Source organism: Natator depressus, chromosome 5 (assembly GCF_965152275.1).
Source record: "Natator depressus isolate rNatDep1 chromosome 5, rNatDep2.hap1, whole genome shotgun sequence".
Taxonomy (NCBI): domain Eukaryota; kingdom Metazoa; phylum Chordata; order Testudines; family Cheloniidae; genus Natator; species Natator depressus.
The window spans coordinates 61,117,747-61,138,784 of record NC_134238.1 but is presented as its reverse complement, the minus strand read 5'-3'; the positions used below and the strand labels follow the sequence as shown (position 1 = coordinate 61,138,784).

The 21,038-nt window shown below is 41.8% G+C and overlaps 1 protein-coding gene across 1 annotated transcript in view; it reads right to left on the bottom strand.

Moving 5' to 3' along the window:
• The window catches only part of LNPEP (leucyl and cystinyl aminopeptidase), a 108,940-nt gene extending 88,728 nt beyond the window's left edge, over window positions 1-20,212 (bottom strand). The window contains exon 1 of the mRNA XM_074952894.1: window positions 19,496-20,212. Within this exon, the coding sequence (XP_074808995.1) occupies window positions 19,496-19,514 (19 nt within the window). The 5' untranslated portion in view covers window positions 19,515-20,212. The remainder of the gene's footprint in view (window positions 1-19,495) is intronic.
• Window positions 20,213-21,038: the final 826 nt, after the last annotated feature.

The following is a 21,038-nucleotide window of genomic DNA, read 5'->3' as shown; positions in this document are numbered from 1 at the left end:
AAAACCTGACCTTACTGAAGCCAATGAGAGTTGCCATTGGTGTCAGGATTTCACGCTCTGTATCCACACATGAGAATGCCTCCTTATGGTCCCAGCAATAGAGCACAAACATGCTGTTATTTTTATAATGTTTCAGAACTTTAGTGCAAAACAGACACATGCCATCTTGGCACCACATGACCATTTAACTGTAACTGCACGTCCTTACAAAAAGGTGGGCATCTAGCCTGAATAAGACTTCTCCAGTGTTCAAACTAGTAACACCACCCCTGTTGCTCACATTTGGAAGGTGACATCTAACTTCAGGAGGACAAATCAGGCTGCAGAAACAGTCAAACTGGTACTGTGTCCTTGACAAGCAGGGGTCTAGGTAACCACAATGATACAGCTTTTCAAATATGGCAGGGAGACACAAAACAAGGAGGTGCATGAGGGCAAGAGGGAGAGGATGCTCAGCAATACCACAAACAATTCACCTAAACAACCAACCAAACTAAGTGGCAAGACAGATTTGACTACCAAAGAGAAAGACAAAAGCCAGAAATGTTTCTGGAAAGGCTTTCAAAATCTAAGCCTGAATATTTTAGAAATAATACAATTCTATTGGTATTTTATACCACCTTGATGCAGAAATGCATTTATTTTCTTTATAGATACACCTCTACCCCGATAGAAAGCAGTCTTCAGGCGCCAAAAAATCTTACCGTGTTATAGGTGAAACCATGTTATATCAAACTTGCTTTGGCCTCAAGCATTTCCATTATTAATAGTCAGCAAATCATTTTTGTTAGAACTAACACGGTGTATGCAGTAAATAAATCTGTTCTACAATGCTTAAATTGTATCTCCTTTCTTTAATTACAAGAATTATTTTATAAGCTTACTTAAAAAGAGAGTAACACACAGGTACTAAACACTGTTGAAACCTAACCCACATGGTTGCATTTATCACACATCAATTGTTTGGTCTGCGTGTAATGCTTAGGAAAATGCAAAATGCACATAAAATATCAGAAAACGCTTTTAATTATACATCCTCACAAATTATTGTAAAAAAGGATTTTGGTATTTTAGCAAATAGGAGCATGGGCCACTTTGTCACTTAATCTACGTATACCATAGTTGGCTAAGTAATATGAACTGTTAAATAGTTAATAGTTTGAAAACATTTTGGCGATGGGAGTTTTTACTTATAGAAAAGGTTAAAATGAAGCTAAAAAGGTAAATTAAGTTTTAGAGACTGATAAAATGGTAAATACCTTTTTTTGGTGTACAAGATGCTTTCTTATTTAAGATGCACCCCTTAAAATTTTAAAATTTAAAAAAAAAACTTTATACTTTGTTGCTTCATGCTACTGCGAGCTGCCTTCTTTGCCAGGTCAATTATGGATTTTAACTGCAGTATTTGCAGTCTATCCACATCCTAGCTTTCTAGCCACTTAAGACCAACCTCTAACCCTACAACCGCATCAGCAGCTTTGGTCGGTGGCTCCAAGGGTTCTTCGTCACTATCCTAAGGATTAGATACATTTCCCAGAGGCACCAGGCGGTTGAGGGGCAACATTATGAATTATATCTACATCTGTAAGTCATTTATAGGTTGGACACATAACATCCACCTCCATCCACTCTTGAACATCAGCTATCCCACTTTGAGCCGTAAGTTCCCTGTAGCCTTGTTCTGCCTCCATGGCCTCTTCTTCCGTAAAACCTTCAAAGTTGTTCTCATCTTTGTCATCATCGCTTTCGGTGACAAAAACGCTTTTGAGACCACAATGCCAATATTTCTCTGTCATTGATGGAGTGATTCCTAGCCAGGCTGTTTTGCCTAAGTTAAATACATCCAGCAAATTCAATTTCTTGATTACATCTGTTATGCTACTGTTGTCCTCAACAATTTTGTTTACTAAGGCTTTATGACAGTTCATTTTAAAAGGTGGCTATAAAATGCCTTAAATCGAGGGGCTGTATTTTGGACATCGTGTTCTTAGGAAGGTAGCTCACCTTTATTTCCCGTCTTTGCTGGTTAAGGTCTCAACTGGGGAGTGGGCGGGACTGTTGTCAAGTAGGAACAATGCCTTTGGCTCCAGGTTTTGTCTGTGTAGGTGGCTCTGGACAGCTGGTACAAAATATTTATTAAACCATTCCTCAAAAATATCCAATGTCATCCAGGCATTTTTTGAATGGTGATAAATGAATGAAAGCGAATCCATGTTGTTATGGTGGAAAGCCTTAGGTGACCTGGATTTGCCTATGCACAGAGGTTTAAATTTATGTGAACTGGTTTTATTCAAGCAGAAAAGTATTCTCACTCTCTCTTTTATCACCTTAAAACCTTCAGGCTTTTGTTCTTCGGTCCTAGAAGGAAGTGTTCTATCTGGCAGCATATGGTAACATAAGCCCGTTTCATCAGTGTTATAGATTTGCTCCGGAGCACAGCCACCCTCAATGATGATCTCTTGTAACTTTAGCGGGTATTCATCACAAGCTTTTATATCTGCAGAGCGCATCTCTCCTGAAATTGTGACTTGCCGAATGCCATGACTTTTAAGATGATTAAGCCATCCACTGATAGCTTTAAATTCGTTACCTTGATGTGCAGAAGCATCCTCGCCAGAACATCTAAAAAAATGAGATCCTTCTTCAATTTTTCTGCTTGTTTCCTTATAACGTCACCAGAAATTGGCGTGCCGTCGGAGCGTTCTTGGGTAAACCATGTAAATACTACTCTATCTAGTTGGTTATCCTGGGCAGTTTTTAGGCGCTTCCTTTCCAGGCCTTCACTTTCATCCAGTTCAACTAGCATTGATCGTAATTTTTCCTCATCTTTGATCCACCCTCTTAATGTGGATTCCCCCACTCCTAGTTCTTTTGAGACCTTTGCTTGGCTCATTCCTGATTTCAGTATCTGTCCAAAGCTTCCAATTTTTCTTTGGCTGTCCATGCCTTTCATTTCCGTGGCTGTGAACTATTTGCCATCACGTCAATGGTATTTTAATATTAATGCTAACAATTTTTTTAATTGTTTAGAAAATGTCAGCGCAGAGTTACGTTTCCAAAATACAACTAGTGAGACAATTTAAGCTTAGTCTATACTGCACACAATTTAGAAATGAGATTAAAATAGGCAGGAGAGATGAGAACACCTAATGGGACCATGGGCAGGCAACATACGTTTACCCCTGCCTTCTCATTGCTGCACATTCCACTTTGATACATGCACATTTGTACAATGTGCTGTATGCACTTATGTAATTTGATACAAGCCACATTTTAAAGAGCTGAGTCGCTGACCACAGATGTTTTTGTAACAACTTTAAACTGGCAAGGTGGCAGCAGGTTAGTCAATGACGAAGTTAGACTGAACTCTCCTTTTTGATAAATTGGTCATGGTTTATAAATACAAAGGCTGATTTTATTCTAACGGCTGTTGAAAACTAACTACCACCTCGCACATGGTTTTGTTGTCTGCAAAACGAATTTAAACTTTCAATGGTTTTAACCTATCAATGGATTTAAACTGTCAACATTATAACTTTAAGACTTGCAGATAAGACTGTTTTTTATGCAATGAAGATCAGAGTGAAAGTTTAAAAATGCTGTAAATGCGCTTGGCTTCGGTGTTTCAACTTTCGATCCAAGGCAGGCTTGTAAAAACATACATACTGAATATGTACGCGGTAATCATTACATGTATAAACTGGGATTAAACAGAATAAAAGTACTGTACGTTGTAGACGAGACAGAAAACCATTTTTGCTTTACCACGTTATATCCAAATTTGTGTTATATTGGATCGCGTTATATCGGGGTAGAGGTGTATTAAAAGAAAGAAAACATCTCTTTCCAAAAGGGAAAAAGAGCCAAAACAAGGGAATGACAGCTCTGAGATGTGCATGGCATCTTTTTATTTCAATATTCTGCTCTCTCTATATTCGAGGGACCCTTTTTGCTGTCATAAGGACTTTTTCAGACCCATGTTTATCTTAAGCTGCTCTGAAAAACAGAAGATAAAACTTCAATCTTTTTAGAAGCACCCAAGAAAAATAAATAGTGGGTTCAACAAAGGTTTCCTTAAAAAGTCTCTTCCAGACTTCTAATAAAATTGCAAATGTATTTTCTTTGGCAGGATTTCAGATTGACAGCTCAATTACAAAAAAAAAATTTACTAGTATATCTTTAAATGTATAACCAGATTATTGATAGAGGACTTCAAATTCAGAAGTCATCAGCAATTTTTGGGCAGGTGAAGAGAGAGCGATCATCTGCTGTACACTTTAAATATTTAAGGACCAAAATTGTCCCCTTACCGCATGAATATGCCATTTAGTATCAATAGGTCATTGGTGGAATAAGGGAATATTCACCAAAAAGGTATTTATACCACACCCATCTCCAGAATAGTCTACTGACTTACAAAACTTTAAATATCCATGAATGATGTAACTCAGATGTGAGTGGTCTTCTCGCCCTCATTCCAGAAGTAGCTAGGATCAATCACCTTAACTCTTGCACCCTTCCATTTTTGGAGTGAAATCTTGGCTCCAATGAAGTTGCTGGCAGAACTCCCATTTGACTGAGTGGAGCCAGCCTTATTCCCCATCCCATCCAAGCACCAAAAAGAAGAGGAGTTTGGGGATTTTTACAAGATTTTAGTTTTGCATTTGCAATTAATATTATATATTTTGAATGTTTTTCAAAGAACATTAGCCAAATGAGGCAATATAGGGTCATGCTGTGATGAGAACTTTTGCATTTTGGAAACCAGTGCTCAGTGACAGTTCAAGTAATTTGGACCAGAGGGCCAGATTTTCAGAGTTGCTGAGCATCGACAGCTCTTATTGACTTCAGCTGGAGTTGTGGGTACTTAGCACCTGTGAAGATCAGGCCCATAATTGAAGTTATGACAGAGTTTCCGTTATATGGCAAATACAGACCTCCCTTTCTGGAAAATACTCCTTTTTGGAGTATAGTACTTACATGTGATCTCAGCCAGAAATATCTGTGAAGCAGTTAACCCAGCTGGTCATTTGGTTTAGGAGATCATACACATAGTGGAGGTTGCTTATTCTTTAATTGCAATTCTCCAGCTCCCCACCCAATCCTCTAATTTTAGAAGCACTATTCTAGTTTAAAGCACATCCTCATCTATTCATATAGCTCCACTCTGTCAGTGGATAAGACTGTGACCCACAGTCACTGTAACCCACAGTCTTACGAACAGGTACTGCATGATTAGAAGTTTCTTTTCATAACTGGGATTTGGACTGAGAAAGTGAAAACCCCATTTTAAATTGGGGGAGGTTAATATAGCAAATGTTCTCGCCGCTACAGATTATCATTTATAATTGTAGTAGCACCTGGGAGGTCTCAATCAGGGACTGGGGCCCACTGCAAAGTTCTTACAGTCTCAGTATATAGCAAATGACAGCAGGTGGCTACCGACAGGCAGACAGGGAACACACTGTAACAATGACACTATTGACAGGTTTCAGAGTAGCAGCCATGTTAGTCTGTATCTGCAAAAAGAAAAGGAGTACTTGTGGCACCTTAGAGACTAAAATTTATTTGAGCATAAGCTTTCATGAGCTACAGCTCACTTCATCAGATGCATTCCATGAATGCATGTGCTTTAAACTACAACAGTGCTTCTAAAATTAGAGGACTGGGTGGGGAGCTGAAGAATTGCAATTAAAGTGTAAGCGACCATCACTATGCGTATGATCTCCTAAACCAAAATGACCAGCTGGGTTAACTGCTTCACAGATATTTCTGGCTGAGATCACATGTAAGTACTATACTCCAAAAAGGAGTATTTTCCAGAAAGGGAGGTCTGTATTTGCCATATAACGGAAGCTGTCATAACTTCAATTATGGGCCTGATCTTCACAGGTGCTAAGTACCCACAACTCCAGCTGAAGTCCATAAGAGCTGCATCCAATGAAGTGAGCTGTAGCTCATGAAAACTTATGCTCAAATAAGTTTGTTAGTCTCTAAGGTGCCACAAGTCCTCCTTTTCTTTTTAATGACATTATGATTAGATTTACCCACAAGTGTCAACATATGCTGCATATTCAGTCAACGGGAAAAGATCACTGGTTATGATTTGGGTTTTTTTAAAATATATCACATTGATCAGAATATTCAGAGGTGAGATAGGTTTTCTCCTCTCAAACTGACTGGAAATCTGTATGTTATTGTTCTACCTAAATATTACAGCTTTGTTTTATGGGACCCAGAAAAAAAAATATGTTTCCTTAAGTAACTGATCTAAACTGACTCATTCATCAGCTTCTGTGTTTGTTGATCTTCAGTTCAATGATTATGCACCTGGTGGGTGTATGGTCAACATCATTAATCTATTTTTCCTCACCATCTCTCTCCTTTTTACAAGCTCCTTGCTCCTCTGAGTAGCCTCCTCCAAGAACATGCTCTAAAGTTAAGCCTATCATTGAAAGCAATATATTGTTTCAAATGTCCTTTTATTCACCTTTGCAGGTGCTACTGCCTCACATAAAAATGGATTATGCTTCACACCTGCCATGGGACTTTGTATTACCTCCACCATGCTTTCATCCAGGACTGGCCTTACCATAAGGCAAACTGAGGCACCTGCCTCAGGTGCCAGACTGTGGGGGAGGGGGAGCCACTAGGACCCAGAGTGTAGAAAATTGTGTCTGCTGCTGGTGCATATGTATTCTCTCTGCTCTAGATGCACAGAGATGGTGGAGTACTGTGCTGGAGGAAGGAGGGCACAAGAGACATAATAGGCAGGCAGGAGAAAAGGTGAGAGGGAACAACAGAAAGCAGCAGGAGCTGCAGGGAGAGAGAGGAGGAGGAGGAGCCTCTTATGTACCTCTCTAGCACCCTGGACTGATTAACACCAGCTTCTCAAGGAGCTTCCTGTTTCCTGCTGCTTCCCTGAACCCACTTGAGAAGAACAAGCAGTCAACTGAAGTAGTAGGAGCCAGTTAGGCCCTTAAGATGCTGATATCTTCCCTCACTCAGGCCCTGCTACCAGCCTGCTTATTTGTCCCCCTCAATTGAGTGTTGAGAGCCACTATAGCTGGCACAGAACAGCAGTCATGAGTGAAATAAGAAAATGCCCCTCTGGGGAAGCATTCAGAAAAAAAAAAGCAAGCAAAGGAAGCTTTTCTATCTAAGCAGGAAGGAGCTCTCCTGAGATACATAGACACAAATGTTCACGGTGAGCCTTCCGGCTCCAGTGGGGATGAGAATGGTGAGGAGATGCCTGATCTTCCAGGTAGTCAGACTGCAGGTGACCTGGCAGCTACTGCAGCACCCATATCTCCATCTCAAATGGATGTAACCATGCACATTCCTGAAGAAAAGTGTAGATCAGAGAAGAGTGTGGTGGAGGCGCAAGGAACAGCTGCTGCTGAGTTTAGTTCCTTAAGCCTAGATGATTCAGGACAGTGGACCCACTTGAGCAGTAGCCTGAGAAACTTCCTTGTACTGCATGGGCCATAGCAAGTGAAGTTCCCCAAAGACAATGAAGACAGAAGCTTCCATCCAACACATTACTGGCATGAAATCCCCAATGGTGACAAAGTGGAGAGGCCATGGCTTATGTACTCAAAAACCCAGAATGCTGCATACTGTTTTTGTTGCAAACTCTTCCAGTCTAATGGTCCAGCCACATTGGAGTTCTAAAGGAACAAAGGACTGGAAAAATATGGCTAGAAATCTGGCATGCCATGAGAAGGCAGCAAGTCACCAGAGAGCATTCCATAGGTGGAAAGAGCTTGAGATGAAACTAAGGTTAAAGGCCACCATAGATGATCAGCATCAAGAGAAGATTGCATCAGAGCCTCTTTACTGGCAAAATGTTCTAAACATTGCCATTGTGAGAATGCTTGCTACCCAAAACCTAGCACTGTATGTGACAATTTTAAGGAAGTTTCCATTGTTTGTGGAGCTGATGGCAGAGTTTGATGCTATATTCCAGGAGCATCTAAGAAGAGTCACCGCCCAAGAAATGTACACACTCCACTACCTTGGAAAAACAATTCAAAATGAGATCATACAATTACTGGCAACAAAAGTCAAAAAGTAGATTGTGGCAGATCTGAAGTCAGCAAGATATTACTCTTATTCTGGACTGCACACCCAACATCAGCCATATGGAACAAATGACTTTAATGGTGCATTTTGTAACAGAACCTAGTGAAAATGTCCCTGCAATGGTGACTGTCAGAGAGCACTTTCTAGAATTTATTGACATTGATGATACTACAGGAGCTGGTATGACAAAGGTGCTTTTTAAAAAGCTGGAAGATACAGGAATTGCGATAGCTGACATGAGAGGTCAGGGCTTCGATAATGGTACCAACATGAGAGGAAAGAACAGAGGAGTGCAGACATGGATCCGAGAGTTAAACCCTTGAGCATTTTTTGTCCCATGCAGTTCTCACTCATTGAGCTTGGTGGGGTCAGTGATGCAACAATCAACTTCTAGTGAAGCTGCTGAGTTTTTTTAATGTAATTCAAAGCATCTATGTATTTTTCTCTGCATCAACTCCTTGATGGCAAATTTTGAAGCAACATCTGGGAACATCCTCTGACACAGAAACCACTGAGTGCCACATGATGGGAAAGTCGAGTGGAGGCGATAAAGCCTAACACACACCAAACTGGGAAGATAATGATGCCATAGTTGCCATTATGGAGGATAATGCTATGACAGGAACTGTTTGTGGGAGAACAGTGGCAGAAGGAAATGGAATCACCAGAAACATATATATAACTTCAAATTTCTGTGTGGCTTAGCGTTGTGGCATGACATACTGTTTGAAATAAATGTTGTAAGCAAGAGACTCCAAGGTGTTGCCCTTGATATATCTGGAGCCATGGAACAACTGGACAAGCAAAGTCATACCTACCGTCTTACCGGTCAGATGAGGGATTTCAAAACATTCTGAAGAGTGCACAGAAGTTGGCAGAGGAACTTCACACTGAAGCTATTTTCCCACCCATTCAAGAGTCACTTAAGACTACAACATTTTGATTATGAGGCACGGGATAATCCCACAAGAGACCCCAAACAACAATTCAAAGTTCAATTCTTTAACCAGGTGCTAGACTGTGCAATACAGTCAGTTGAAGAACGTTTCATGCAGCTCAAGGAACACAGCAGTGTATTTGGGATGTTGTATAATCTGCCAAAATTCCTCACTATACCTGAAGACAACCTACACCAGCAATGCAGGGCACTAGAGATAGTGTTGAGACATGATGACATGCGCGATATTGATGCGAGTGATTTAGGTGATGAACTGAAAACCCTTTCAAGATACATTTCAGCAGGATCAACTCCAAAGGCTGTTCTGGAATATATGTGCACAAATAAGAGGACCACCCTCTTTCCAAATGCTTTTGTTGCTCTGCACATACTTCTAACACTTCCTGTAACAGTTGCCAGTGGAGAACGCAGCTTCTCCAAGCTGAAGTTAATAAAAAACACATCTATGCTCCACAATGACACAGGAGAGGCTGGTCAGCCTTGCAACGACCTCAATAGAGCATGAGCTGGCCCAGACTGTGGACCTTCAGCAGGAAGCAGTTCAAATCTTTGCAACCAAGAAGGTATGGAAAGCACCAGTTTGATTATTCAAACAGATAAAAATGCCAGTGTTTACTATGCAGACAAGAAAAGTTACATTTGCTGTTCAGGCATTTGAAAGTTAAGTGTTACTTAAAATTTCTGAACAAGACATTTTAAGTTGTTAGTTCTACTCCTCTCACGATCCTGCTCTGCTACCTACCCCAATAAAGGAGAACAGGAAGGCGGCAGAATTGAGATCTTTCAAAGTTTTGGCCCAAGCGAAGGGGCATGGGGGTGCCATTTGAGCTCCCCACCTCAGGTGCCAAAACGTTGTGGGCCGGCCCTGCTTCCAGCAGAGAACCAGAAAGAATTCCTCCAACTCTTGTCAGTGATATTCCTTCATTGCCAACAAGCAACAGGAGGTGCTCCCTGCAGCTGAGCATCCTGGCCCAACTTCTTACCAGCAAGCACAGTGAAAGAATAAGAATCTCCCCACCATCGCAATGCAGACCATATTAGAGCAGCACCTTGATATTAATATAAAAACAGTGGGATAGAGTGTGACATCCAAAAAGTCTAAGCAGTTACACCATCAGGGGATAAAGGGATATCTTGTTAAAAGCAAGTTCATAACTTTAAGCACAAGTGGTCCCATTGAAGTCAATATGATTATTAATGTGACCAAAATTACATATCTTAACTGTCTGCTGACTAAGAGCCTTCATTTCAAGGTGGAGCGATTCAAAATGTTTAACTTATCTATAAATCATGATTTACATCCCTTGGAGGTGTGTGTTGGGTTGTTTTGTTTGGTTTTGTTTTTAAGTAACTTAAATCAAGTTGAGGCTCTGTCAGACTAATTTGACAGTTTGTACTATTGTGATTTGAGATTAAAATCTATGATTAAGTTATATTGCTTTGTTTTAAATGCTGCTACTGGTAGGGTAACTGTTATACCTATAAAACAAAATATTGGCAACTGCAACAGGTAGTTTATATAGAGAGCCAAATATCTCAATGACCTTTTATTTATCGGTCTCTGCTCCACAGCCTTCCTCCCTGCCCAAACCCCCCTGAAAGAATACTCAAGTCTCTCTGAAGCCAGTGGAACTGTACGTAGAAGCTACACACTGCTTTAAAGAACCCAGGGTCTCTTCTCTTTTCACAGAGACTTGCAGATCATTTCTGCTACACAACCAAACTCTTAAAATGACAGGAACAGCGGAGTGAGTTTACTTCCAAACCTAGTTAGCTGATCAGTTATAATACCAGCCAAACACACAAAGTTATCTCCTCATAGCTTTCAGATACCAGAAACACCTCAAGGCCAAAAAAAAAAGTAATTACTATGATTTCTTCACTGTTCCTCTCAGGAGATTCCAGTGGCTGGCACTACATATGAAAGACAAGTTTCCACCTGCAGCATCAAAAATACACAAGTAACTGAAAAAAAATGGACAGAATGGAGCAATAAATCCAACAAGGTGGAAATTATCTGCAACTATATATAAATCCCCAAATTACCTCTGCACAAGAACTTTAAAAGATTTAAAAAAAAACTCTTGAAATGAGTATGCTTATTCCAAAGATCAAGGAACACAGACATGCTTTGGAAGGTGCGAAATATAATACCCAGGAGTAAGTCTTTGAAATGAACTACACATTTTGCTCTGACATGCACGTTACTCCTTTTATACCAGCTTGTAATCTTGGGAAATACACAACAATTATGAGGTCACTATAATCTGAAAAGTGGTGCTACACAATTTGTACACAGGGGGGGGGGGGGAGACACAGAGACGAGATAACAGAGAGATGCACTGTGCCAGGGTGAAGCCTTTGGAAAGAAAGAAAGAAAGAAATTCCCATATACAAAAAGGATGAATTCCCTGTTGAAAATACTTTAACAGAGGGGAAAAAATCCTTTAAGAGATCCAATATATTCCACATATTTGAGTAGTGCCCAACTAAGTTTTCCAAACAGAGGAAGATACAATCCCCGAGTTAAACAGGGATAAAACTTAACCTGTGGAAACAATTTCATATGTACTATCCTAAAGAGGTCATCTCACTAAGTGTACTCTGCAATATTTACTAACAGAGGATGAAATCACAGCTCCACTGAAGTCCATAGCAAAATTTCCATTGACTTCAGAGGAGCCAGGATTTTACTCTTGGTCTTTACATATTGAAGCTAAAGTACTATTCAAAATAAATTCAAATGTCAGATTTGAGCACCAAGACCTTATTCAGCTCTCCCTAGGGAGACAAAGCTCATACTAAAATAAGAGACAGCGGATTCACTTGCTCAGGCTCAGAACAGGGCCCTAATAGAGAACAGCATTCGCTTTGGTCAGATTGGAGGAGATATAATTTAGCTCAGTCATGGATTGCATTGGTCATCTGGCATTTCTGCCTTTCCTGTTTCCTTCAAGATTCTCCTTCTGCTCTGTTTTTTTGCTTTAGGGTATGTAGTATTTCTAATTGGGATTCCTAGTCATATAATTTAAGTAGAGTGTACTTAAACAACATGCTTGTAGTAATGTATACTTAAGTATCTTGTTGTCTATAGTGATGTATGTACTTTTCAAATACCCAACAGCAGACACAGTCTAGCTTACAAAATTATATTATATAGCTATATTGCACTATGCTAATCTATTTTAAAATTTAATTAGATTTCATTTTAAAATGTCACTGGACAGAAATTTCATAAGTAGCAGCTGCCCTGTGTAACAACAGCTCTAAGAGGGCAAGAAAGTGTATAGTCTTCTCCCACGAAGGGACTCAAACATGAAAGGGTGCAGTCAGATGTAGTTCACTTTCGGTAGTTTCTGTTCTTTGGAAAGCCCTTTTTGAAACTCATGTTTTTTTTCCTACTGATTTTGTCCTCTTTTCTCCTCTCCCTCCCATCTCTGATCCAATGGAGTTGGAAACTTACATGGCCGTTTTCCGTAGAGTTTCTTTCACTCTGTTTGCACCAGAATCAGTGAAAGCCAACCCACTCCTGGGAACGGTAAGCCAAATTCAACCCTGATGAAACTCCACTGAGTCAGTGGTGTCATACCAGGGATGAATTTGGCCCCTCATTAGTGAATTATTACTGGAGAGCCAGCCTAGAGAGAACAATATTGTTTATTAGCTATCTATATGGAGGTTATTTTATCTTAGCTTGTAATGGTTTTCCAAGATTCCTTATAGGTGGTTGGTTGTTATAGGGCCTGCTGATAGCAGCCTTTACACATGTGAGTAACCTCAGAGACATCATGAGTATGGGCCACTGGACTACACAGCAGTAAGTCATCATGGCGAAGAGAGCACAAGAAGAGACAGGTTAAATACTTTTACTGATTACAGACACTTTTAAGGTCAAAATATATTTCAACATCTTACACTTGTGTGACATCTCCCAGACATCTAGGGTTTGAGTTAAGTGTGTGTAACTAGGATAGCATCCCACCAAATGCCAGAGATAAAGGTCAATGGTTGCGCTATGGTCGGACAAGATGATTTCACCCTTCCTTGTTGTTCCCAACACTTCCCAAAAAGTGTGATTTAAGTTCCTATCTCCAGATAAATTCTTCCTTCGTTACTTTCACCATCACCACTATCAAAATTGCTTCCAGTTTTACAGTAGGAGTTCTAGTGCCTTGTTTAAGCACAGAATTAACAACAGCCTGTTAGATAGGTGTGCGCAATGTAAAGCCCCAGTAGCAAAAGGTAGTAGAGTTTAGATCTGCATATGCTAATGGAGCAATTAGTGAATAATCCACCTATAATCTGGCTCTGAGACCGTACCTGGATTATTGTGTTCAAATCTGGGTACCTCATTGCTAAAAAGATATGGGAGAAGGAGCTCACGGTGTCCCAAAAAGTAATCAGTGTGTCGGATATTTACTTTGGAGGAAAGAAAGAAGGTACACAAACTATACAGAGCTAAAAAGTATTTGTAGGTTATCATGTTGCCTTAAGTGTTTTTTGATGGAGAGGGATTATTTAGTAATGTAGCACACCTAGCAACAAAGGAAAATATTAGGCAAACTTTCCTGACAGTGAGACCTAGTCAACTCTGGAATTGTTCCACCACTTCCCTTGGCGAAACTACTCGCTGCTGGGACAAAGCAACAGGAAAAAAAACTACTACTGAGAACAATCTTGCACTGTAAGGATGATGGGCTAATTGATCTAAGATCTTATCCATACCTGTTTTATAGGATTCAGTGATTGGTGCTGACACAAGTAGGGTCCCTTCTGATCTATAATAGGACAGTGCATAATGCTGATAGATAAGAATAAGTGTTGCAACTGTGGATTTGGATTTGTATGAAGGGCACGCTCCTGCAACAGAGAATACACTATTTACACCTAACAATACTAGTTCCCAGAAGGAAGTATTTTTAGAAGTCATAAAACAGCTGAAATAAGTCCATTACCAAATCAAAATTTTTCCTACACAAATTATTTCAGTAGCAAAACTGGCTTATTTCACTTTGCTCATCAATTTATTCTAATTAGATTTCATCTTAATTTGAGTTTATTTGTTTTGTCAAAAAGATGCCCACCATAAATCAAAGGGCTCACGCTTTTTTGGCAGATCCCAACAACAAGCTATTCTCTCTCTAGATACTTGTTTCTACATGTCACTTGTTTGCAACAGATGCATAGAAACAAGAAACAGTGCAAATATCTCCACTTCTATTTTTTTTCCTCCTTTTATAAAGGAAATCCTTACCAATCTATTTAAGCCTTCTACATTTTACAAGAAACGTTAAAATGAGAATCTCTTCAGACACACTTCAAACTGAAAGTAAAAACAAACCTTGCAAGGCATTTTGCAATATCATGAAGGAATGTACAGAACTACAGAACAAATGCCATATGGCCAAGTTCTGCCACCCTTACTCGCTTTGACTAGTACCTACCTCCTCAAATAATCCTATCCATTTCTAGTGGGACCATCCATAGAATCACAGAAATGCAAGGGACTCAAGAGGTCATCAAGTCCAGCCCCTGTACTAAGGCAGGGTTCAGCAGTACACCTAGGCCATCCATATTCTTAAAAACTCCTAAACAATGAGGACTTCACACTCACATCTCCCTTGCTGCAGATTAAGCCCATTACTTCTTGTCCTACCCTTGATGGACATGGAGGGCAACGGATCATAGCCCTGCTTATAACAAGCCTTAACTGTATCTTTATCTGAAAACTTATCAGGCCCCTCTCAGTGTTCTTTTCTCAAGACTGAACATGCCCAGTTTCTTTAACCTTTCCCCGTAGGTCAGGTTTTCTATACCTTATTTTTGTGGCCCTATTCTGGACTCTCTCAAATTTGTCCACATCCTTCCTAAAGTGTGTCCAGTTGTGGGCTCCACAAGACTCCAGCTGAGACTTTACCAGTGCTGAGGTAGAGCAGGACAATTATCTCCTGTGTCTTACATACACTCTTGTTAATAGATCCCAGAATATTAGCCTTTTCCAAAACTGCATGAAATTGATGGTTCATATGCAATTTGTGATCCGCTATAAACCCCCATCCTTTTCAGCAGTGCTACTACTTAGCCAGTTACTCCTCATTTTGTATTTGTGCATTTGATTTTTCCTTTGTAAGTGTAGTACTTTGCACTTGTCTTTATTGCATTTAATCTTGGTTGATTTCAGACAAATTCTCTAAATTTGTCACAGTAATCATGAATTCTAATCCTATCAGTCAAAGCGCTAGCAACCCTCCCAGCCTGGTGTCATCTGGCAATTTTATAAGCATACTCTTCACTTCATTATCCACAGCATTAACAAAAATACTAAAGAGTACTGGACCCAGGACAGACCCCTGCAAGACCCCACTAGACATGCCCTCCCAGTTTGATAGCAAACCATTGAAAATACCTGTATTTAAAAAGAGTAGTTATGAGTTGTAAACCCACCTTATAGTTATTTAATCTAAACCACATTTCCCTACTTTATGAGACCATCATGTGGGTCTGTGTTAGAAGCCTTTTTTTTTTTTTTAAAGTAAGAAAAGAAAAGAAAAGAAAAAGCAAACACATCTACTGCTTTCTTCTCCCCCTGGCCAGTAACCCTGTCAAAGGAGAAAGTTAAGAACAAATCATGCCAAACCGACAATAAATCAATGCTGGCTATTGCTTATCATCCTATTACCCTCTAGGTGCCTAAAAACTGATTGTTCAATACTTGGAAAGATACTGGAACAAATAAATATTAAAGTTAAGATGACAGGTCTATAATTTCCCAGGTCCCCTTTGTTCCCAGATAGGTACAATGTTTACCCTTTTCCAGTCCTCTAGGACTATCTCTTAAATTGTAGTCCAATTTACAGGAGTACTGCAGTCACATGACAAAAACCAGAGACTTATGTAACAGTATGGGTGTTTGAGCCTGCGTGTTTGTTTTGGTTAGATTGTGATTAGTCAGGTTGCAAGAAGGGTCTCCTATGGATTCCTGTGTTTAATTACTTATTAAATGACAAAAAAAAAAAAAAAAACACACAAACACACAGCAATCAGGAACTATTACCGAGGATTTATAAACTCAGCTATTTAGGCCCTAATCTTATAACGAACTGCTCTGGCAGTCCCCTGGCCTTACTGCTCACAGAGGACCAGGACCAACGTTTTGATCCCAGGGTTTAAAGATTTTTTTTTTTTTCCACCCCACGTTCTTTTGTAAGCAAAAAGAGCCATAGCCTTCAAGTATTTATGCACACACTTAACACTCCACATAGGAATTGACCTACTGAAGTGACTACTCGGGCAAGTAAAGTTAAGCATAGACAACAGTATTTGCAGGATCAGGGCTATCGTTCACGTTTAGAGGCAAGAACCTGTGTTTTCCTCTTATTTTAAGAACTGTTCCCCATCACAAAAGAAATGTTGACTAGAAGAACTGTAGCATTTCAAGTGTAGACAAGCCGAAAGGCAGAGGCACAGCCTCAGCACTGCAGCTGTGCTGTCCCACAGCACTTCAGTTCAGACACTACCTATCTCAACAGTAGGTAATCGCCCGTCCCAAGAGGTGGTAGCTAGGTTGAAGAAAGAACTCTGCTGTCAACCTAGCACTGCCTACGCTGGGGTGGTGTCGGCATAGCTCAGTCTCTTAGGGGTGTGGATTTTCCCATGTTTGGATGCTTACGTGGTCTCATATCTGGAGGGTTAGGTATCAAGAAAGAGGAAATGATCCTTGACACCAAACTGCCACAACATACCCCTAAGCATCAATGAGAATTTTGCATAAGATGGGACTAGAGCCCAAACTCCTCAGGGTTTGGTCAGTTCTCTCTTTTTCTGTTTAAGTAGAGCACAAGATCCAAAGGGTGGGTTTTTTTAAACGTTATTTGCTGAAATGATTCAATGTTCATGCAAGGTGCAAGACTGTCAGTCCTAGAAACTAACTTTCTGTTCAGAAAGCCAGCAGTGTGAATGTTCCCAGTTATTCAAGTTTTAAAAGCAGCTATTGAGTGTGAACAACACCACGTCTCAAGATCAACGTCGCATACTCTGAGTATCACGGAAATCCCCTGTAGCTTCCTTTTGTGGGAGGAAATTGCAGCTTGTCTTTAACCTGTAGGATTGCTCCAAACACTCCCACCACCAACCTTCACCCAAAAGGTATGTGTTCTAGGTTCCTGGAGGAAAAGAGAAGGTTCTATTTCCAGCCCCTCCAACTAGGATTGCTAATTTTGGTTGGCTGTATTCCTGGAGATATCACATGACATAATCTTTAATTCCTGGAGACTCCAGGCCAATCCTGCAGGGTTGGCAACCCTACCTGCAACACGACTCCTCCATTAGCATCAGAGACCACTTTTGAGCAGTGTTCTCGGGGCCTACCACACCTCTCTGCTGCAGCCTTGGTGAGTAAAGAGCAGAATTCAAACACCACTCTTCTGCATGACAGTGTAATACTATTAACCCAGATCCAAAAGGCTTTTGGAGTGAGGTTATTAACATGGTGGCACATATTCTCCAAATAAGAGCATGTACTTCTAGATCTTAAGCCATTTCCTTTATTAAAATACCTCCCACAAACTAGGTTACTGCTCATAGAGATGTAATCTTTTTCCCAGATGTACAAAGAGCAAAGAATATAAGTTCTTAGTATCTATTAAGTGACTGCCTATTTTGTTTATATTCTTGATAAATTCTGGGAAGACTCCTATACTGAAAAAGCTTCAATATATGTAGTGATAAAATGCAATAGTGCTTCTTAAACCAACTTTAAAGGGCCATCTCAAAAGTCAAAAGGGCAACACATTTACAAAGTTAAGACTGTCACCACTCATCTATCTGGACATGCAAACATGAGGCTCTTTGGAAAAAATATAGGGCAACACTGGGATGACAAAATGTCTCATTAAGTTGACTAGAAAGGTCCAGTTTTCACTGCAAAGGCATTTATCTGAATTTTGTAGCAGATACTACATTATAGCTTGACAGATCACTGAGAAACTCAAGTACAATGCAGTGAATTCTGGCAGAGTTTCAGCTTTCACTTAAGTTATACAAGTAAAAGAATTAACTGATTAAAGCCCTGACCACATGTCCCTCAAAACCTCTCAGTATTTTTAATAGGAAGTATATTACACCCACTATCCTGTCCAAGTTCTATTTTAGACCCCCTACCTTCAAATTCCCTGCAGTTTCAAATGGTTTGGCCAACTTTATGTTCTGCCTTTAGCTGTTGGGAAATGTTGCCGTTACACAGCTGCTGCATTCCACCCCAGACATGACTGCATTTTAACAATGGAGGCAGAGACTCTCGTATATTCTTACCTTACAAAGGTAAGATTCAACTAATGAACCGCAAACTAGTGAGGTTCAACTAATGTTACCTATATGCTTTCAGAGTCTCATCTGAAAGGCACAAGGGAAATGCACAGTGTAATTTCAAGTACTGCTGAAGCTGCATGGAAATAGTTTTGAAAGCCACTCTGCTGGGTGGAGAGTGTCTGCCCTTGTTTTCCTATTTCTCTCTCCCCTCATTTTTGATGGGCTGTTGACATTGACTTCACTGAAGACATTTACATAAGCACAGCATCTAGCTCTTTAGTTGCTCCTGTTGCCTATTCTCCACTGTCTATGCAAGTACTAACATGGCCCTCATCATTAGAGTATCTGTGCAAGAGCATTATTTGCCTGTTGTGTGTACGTCAGTGAAGCTCAGATACGATTATGTTAGGTCCCAGAAAGAATTATGACCGTGCATTGAAAATAAACAAGAGCACATGAACTCTGCAGAAACAAAAGAATCTGGTTCTCATGTACTCTTGTCATTAAAAAGAAAAAAATTGCAGCAAAACTGCTCCTCCGTGGGAGGGTTTACAATTTTCAATGATCCGTTAGCAGCATTTTTAAGAAGCCTTTAACCCAGGCTCACTGTGGATCACTGAGCCACACCAGCTTGTGTTTCAGGTCAGGAGGTGGTCAGGGAATGAGTGATCAGGCTGCCTTCCACCAGCCTGCAAGGCGAATTCCTGCCAGCTAAAAAACTTTTCTCCCTGCAGTGCTGTAACCTTGGTGCGCCCAGCCTATTAGAGAGAGGAGGGGGGTGAGGTAAGATCTTCCATTGGACCTAGAAAAACTATTACCTCCCCCACCTTGTCAAACTTTCTCCAGCGAGTCTTCAGGGTTGCAGCTGGGCTGGCTCCCTGCTCTGCTACACCCCCAGGGCACTGGGCAGGGTGGGGGTGCGGCTGTGGGCATGCATTGGGTGGGTCCTTCATTCCCCCCCCCCACCGGGAGCCCCTGACCTTGACCGTGCCCTGTGGGGCCTGCGCACTCAGAACAGAGGCACGGAGTCAGGGGCTCCCTCTGGCAGGGCCGCGCCGGGGCCGGGGCAGCTGCCGCCAGCATCAAGGCTCCAGCGAGGAGTCCGCTTGCAGCAGGGGCGCGGCTAGTGCCCGCGGCTCCACTCACCGTGGGGAAACGGCTCCATTTTCCTGCGGGAGCCCTCAGCCGGCAGAGCCCAGGCACGGGAAAAGCGAAGAAACACAGAGCAGCAGCGGCTGCCGGGCTGCCCCTCCTCAGTCCCGCTGCATGCTGCTGGGGCGGGCGCTCCGCTCCGTCCTGCTGCGGGTCACGCACGAGTCACTGCGGCCGGCCGCTGGGGTGCTGCAGCCCCGCTGGCTGGACGAGGGAGGCTAAGCAGGCTGCACGGCGCGGGCAGCTCCCCCTCCCCTCCCTTCGCACTGGGCTCCGGCTCGGCTCTTCCTAGCAGCTTCGCCTTCGCAACGAGCTCCAAACGACCATTTTCTGCTCTGGCCTCTCTGCTGCTGCGAGCCGAACCCTCGCTTTCCGCGCCTGGGCCGGGCCGCTGCTTCGCACGGCTCCTCCTGCCGCTGTTGCCTCGCTAAGCTACCGGGCACAGGAGGCGGCTGCGTTCTCCTGCCTCAGCTGGGCTCGCCGGCAGCTCCGCGCCTCTAACCTCGCCCAGCCGTGAGGGAGCTGCTGTCCCTTTCCTGCCCGCTGTACGCGTGCGAGGGACGCGTCGGGACAACATGGTCACGGAGCAGGCACCCTAAAGCCTCTGTGCGGCTCGTTTGCACGCCCAGAGCCCGCTTCACGGGCACTGAAGCGCCTCCCGCTCTAAGCGGGGCTCACATGGCCTGCCACCGAAACAGGACCAAGCCCCTCTTCCTTGAGCAGAGCAAGCAGGGGTGCTGGAAGGATTTGTATGGGAGGGGCTGAGAGCTACTGAACCAAGCTGTAAAGCCTGTATATGATGGAAACCACTTCAAACCAGGGGGTGCAAGAGCACCCACGACAATAAGTGTTTAATACTCATGAGACTAGGGGATTTCAACATACCCCAGGGGCCTGTAAACACTGATGCGTGTGCATTGCTTTTGCGAGTAAAAGCTGTCCCATTACCTTCAAAGGGCCTGGGCAACTGTCCAAAAATACTGACGTAAATGTCTGCAGGCTTCGGAGTACACAACACCACTACAGGGACTAAACATTTGGGACAGAAGTAGTGTCTCCAGGTCACACGATTTCAATCACACCTCCCACTATATTTGTTTTTCTTAAAGCTCTCTCTCACGGCATGTGATGAAAGCCAAGAGTCTCACCTCATTTGGGGAAAGAAAAAACAACACACCTCACGGGGGGGGGGGGGGGGGGGGGAGAGGAGACACCTTCAAGAGGTGATGTGATCATACCCTGAAGGTTCAGGAACCAGAAAGGGCTTTTTTGCCCCTTTTAAAAAAATTTATGATTTTTGAGCTCTAACTCATGATTTTTAAGCACTTGGGTCAGCAAAAGTGGAAAGAAAAAACCAACTAGGAAATCCTATGTAACAGAAATGTAACTGCATGGGAGACCCGGTTACCAGATTTAGAATTTAACATTAGTACTAACACTCCTAATCTTGCACAAAGTTCCATAAGAGTTTAAATTGCTTTTAGCAGTCAATATATTGTTACATCCCATGCAAAAGATGATATCTCCAGCAACATGG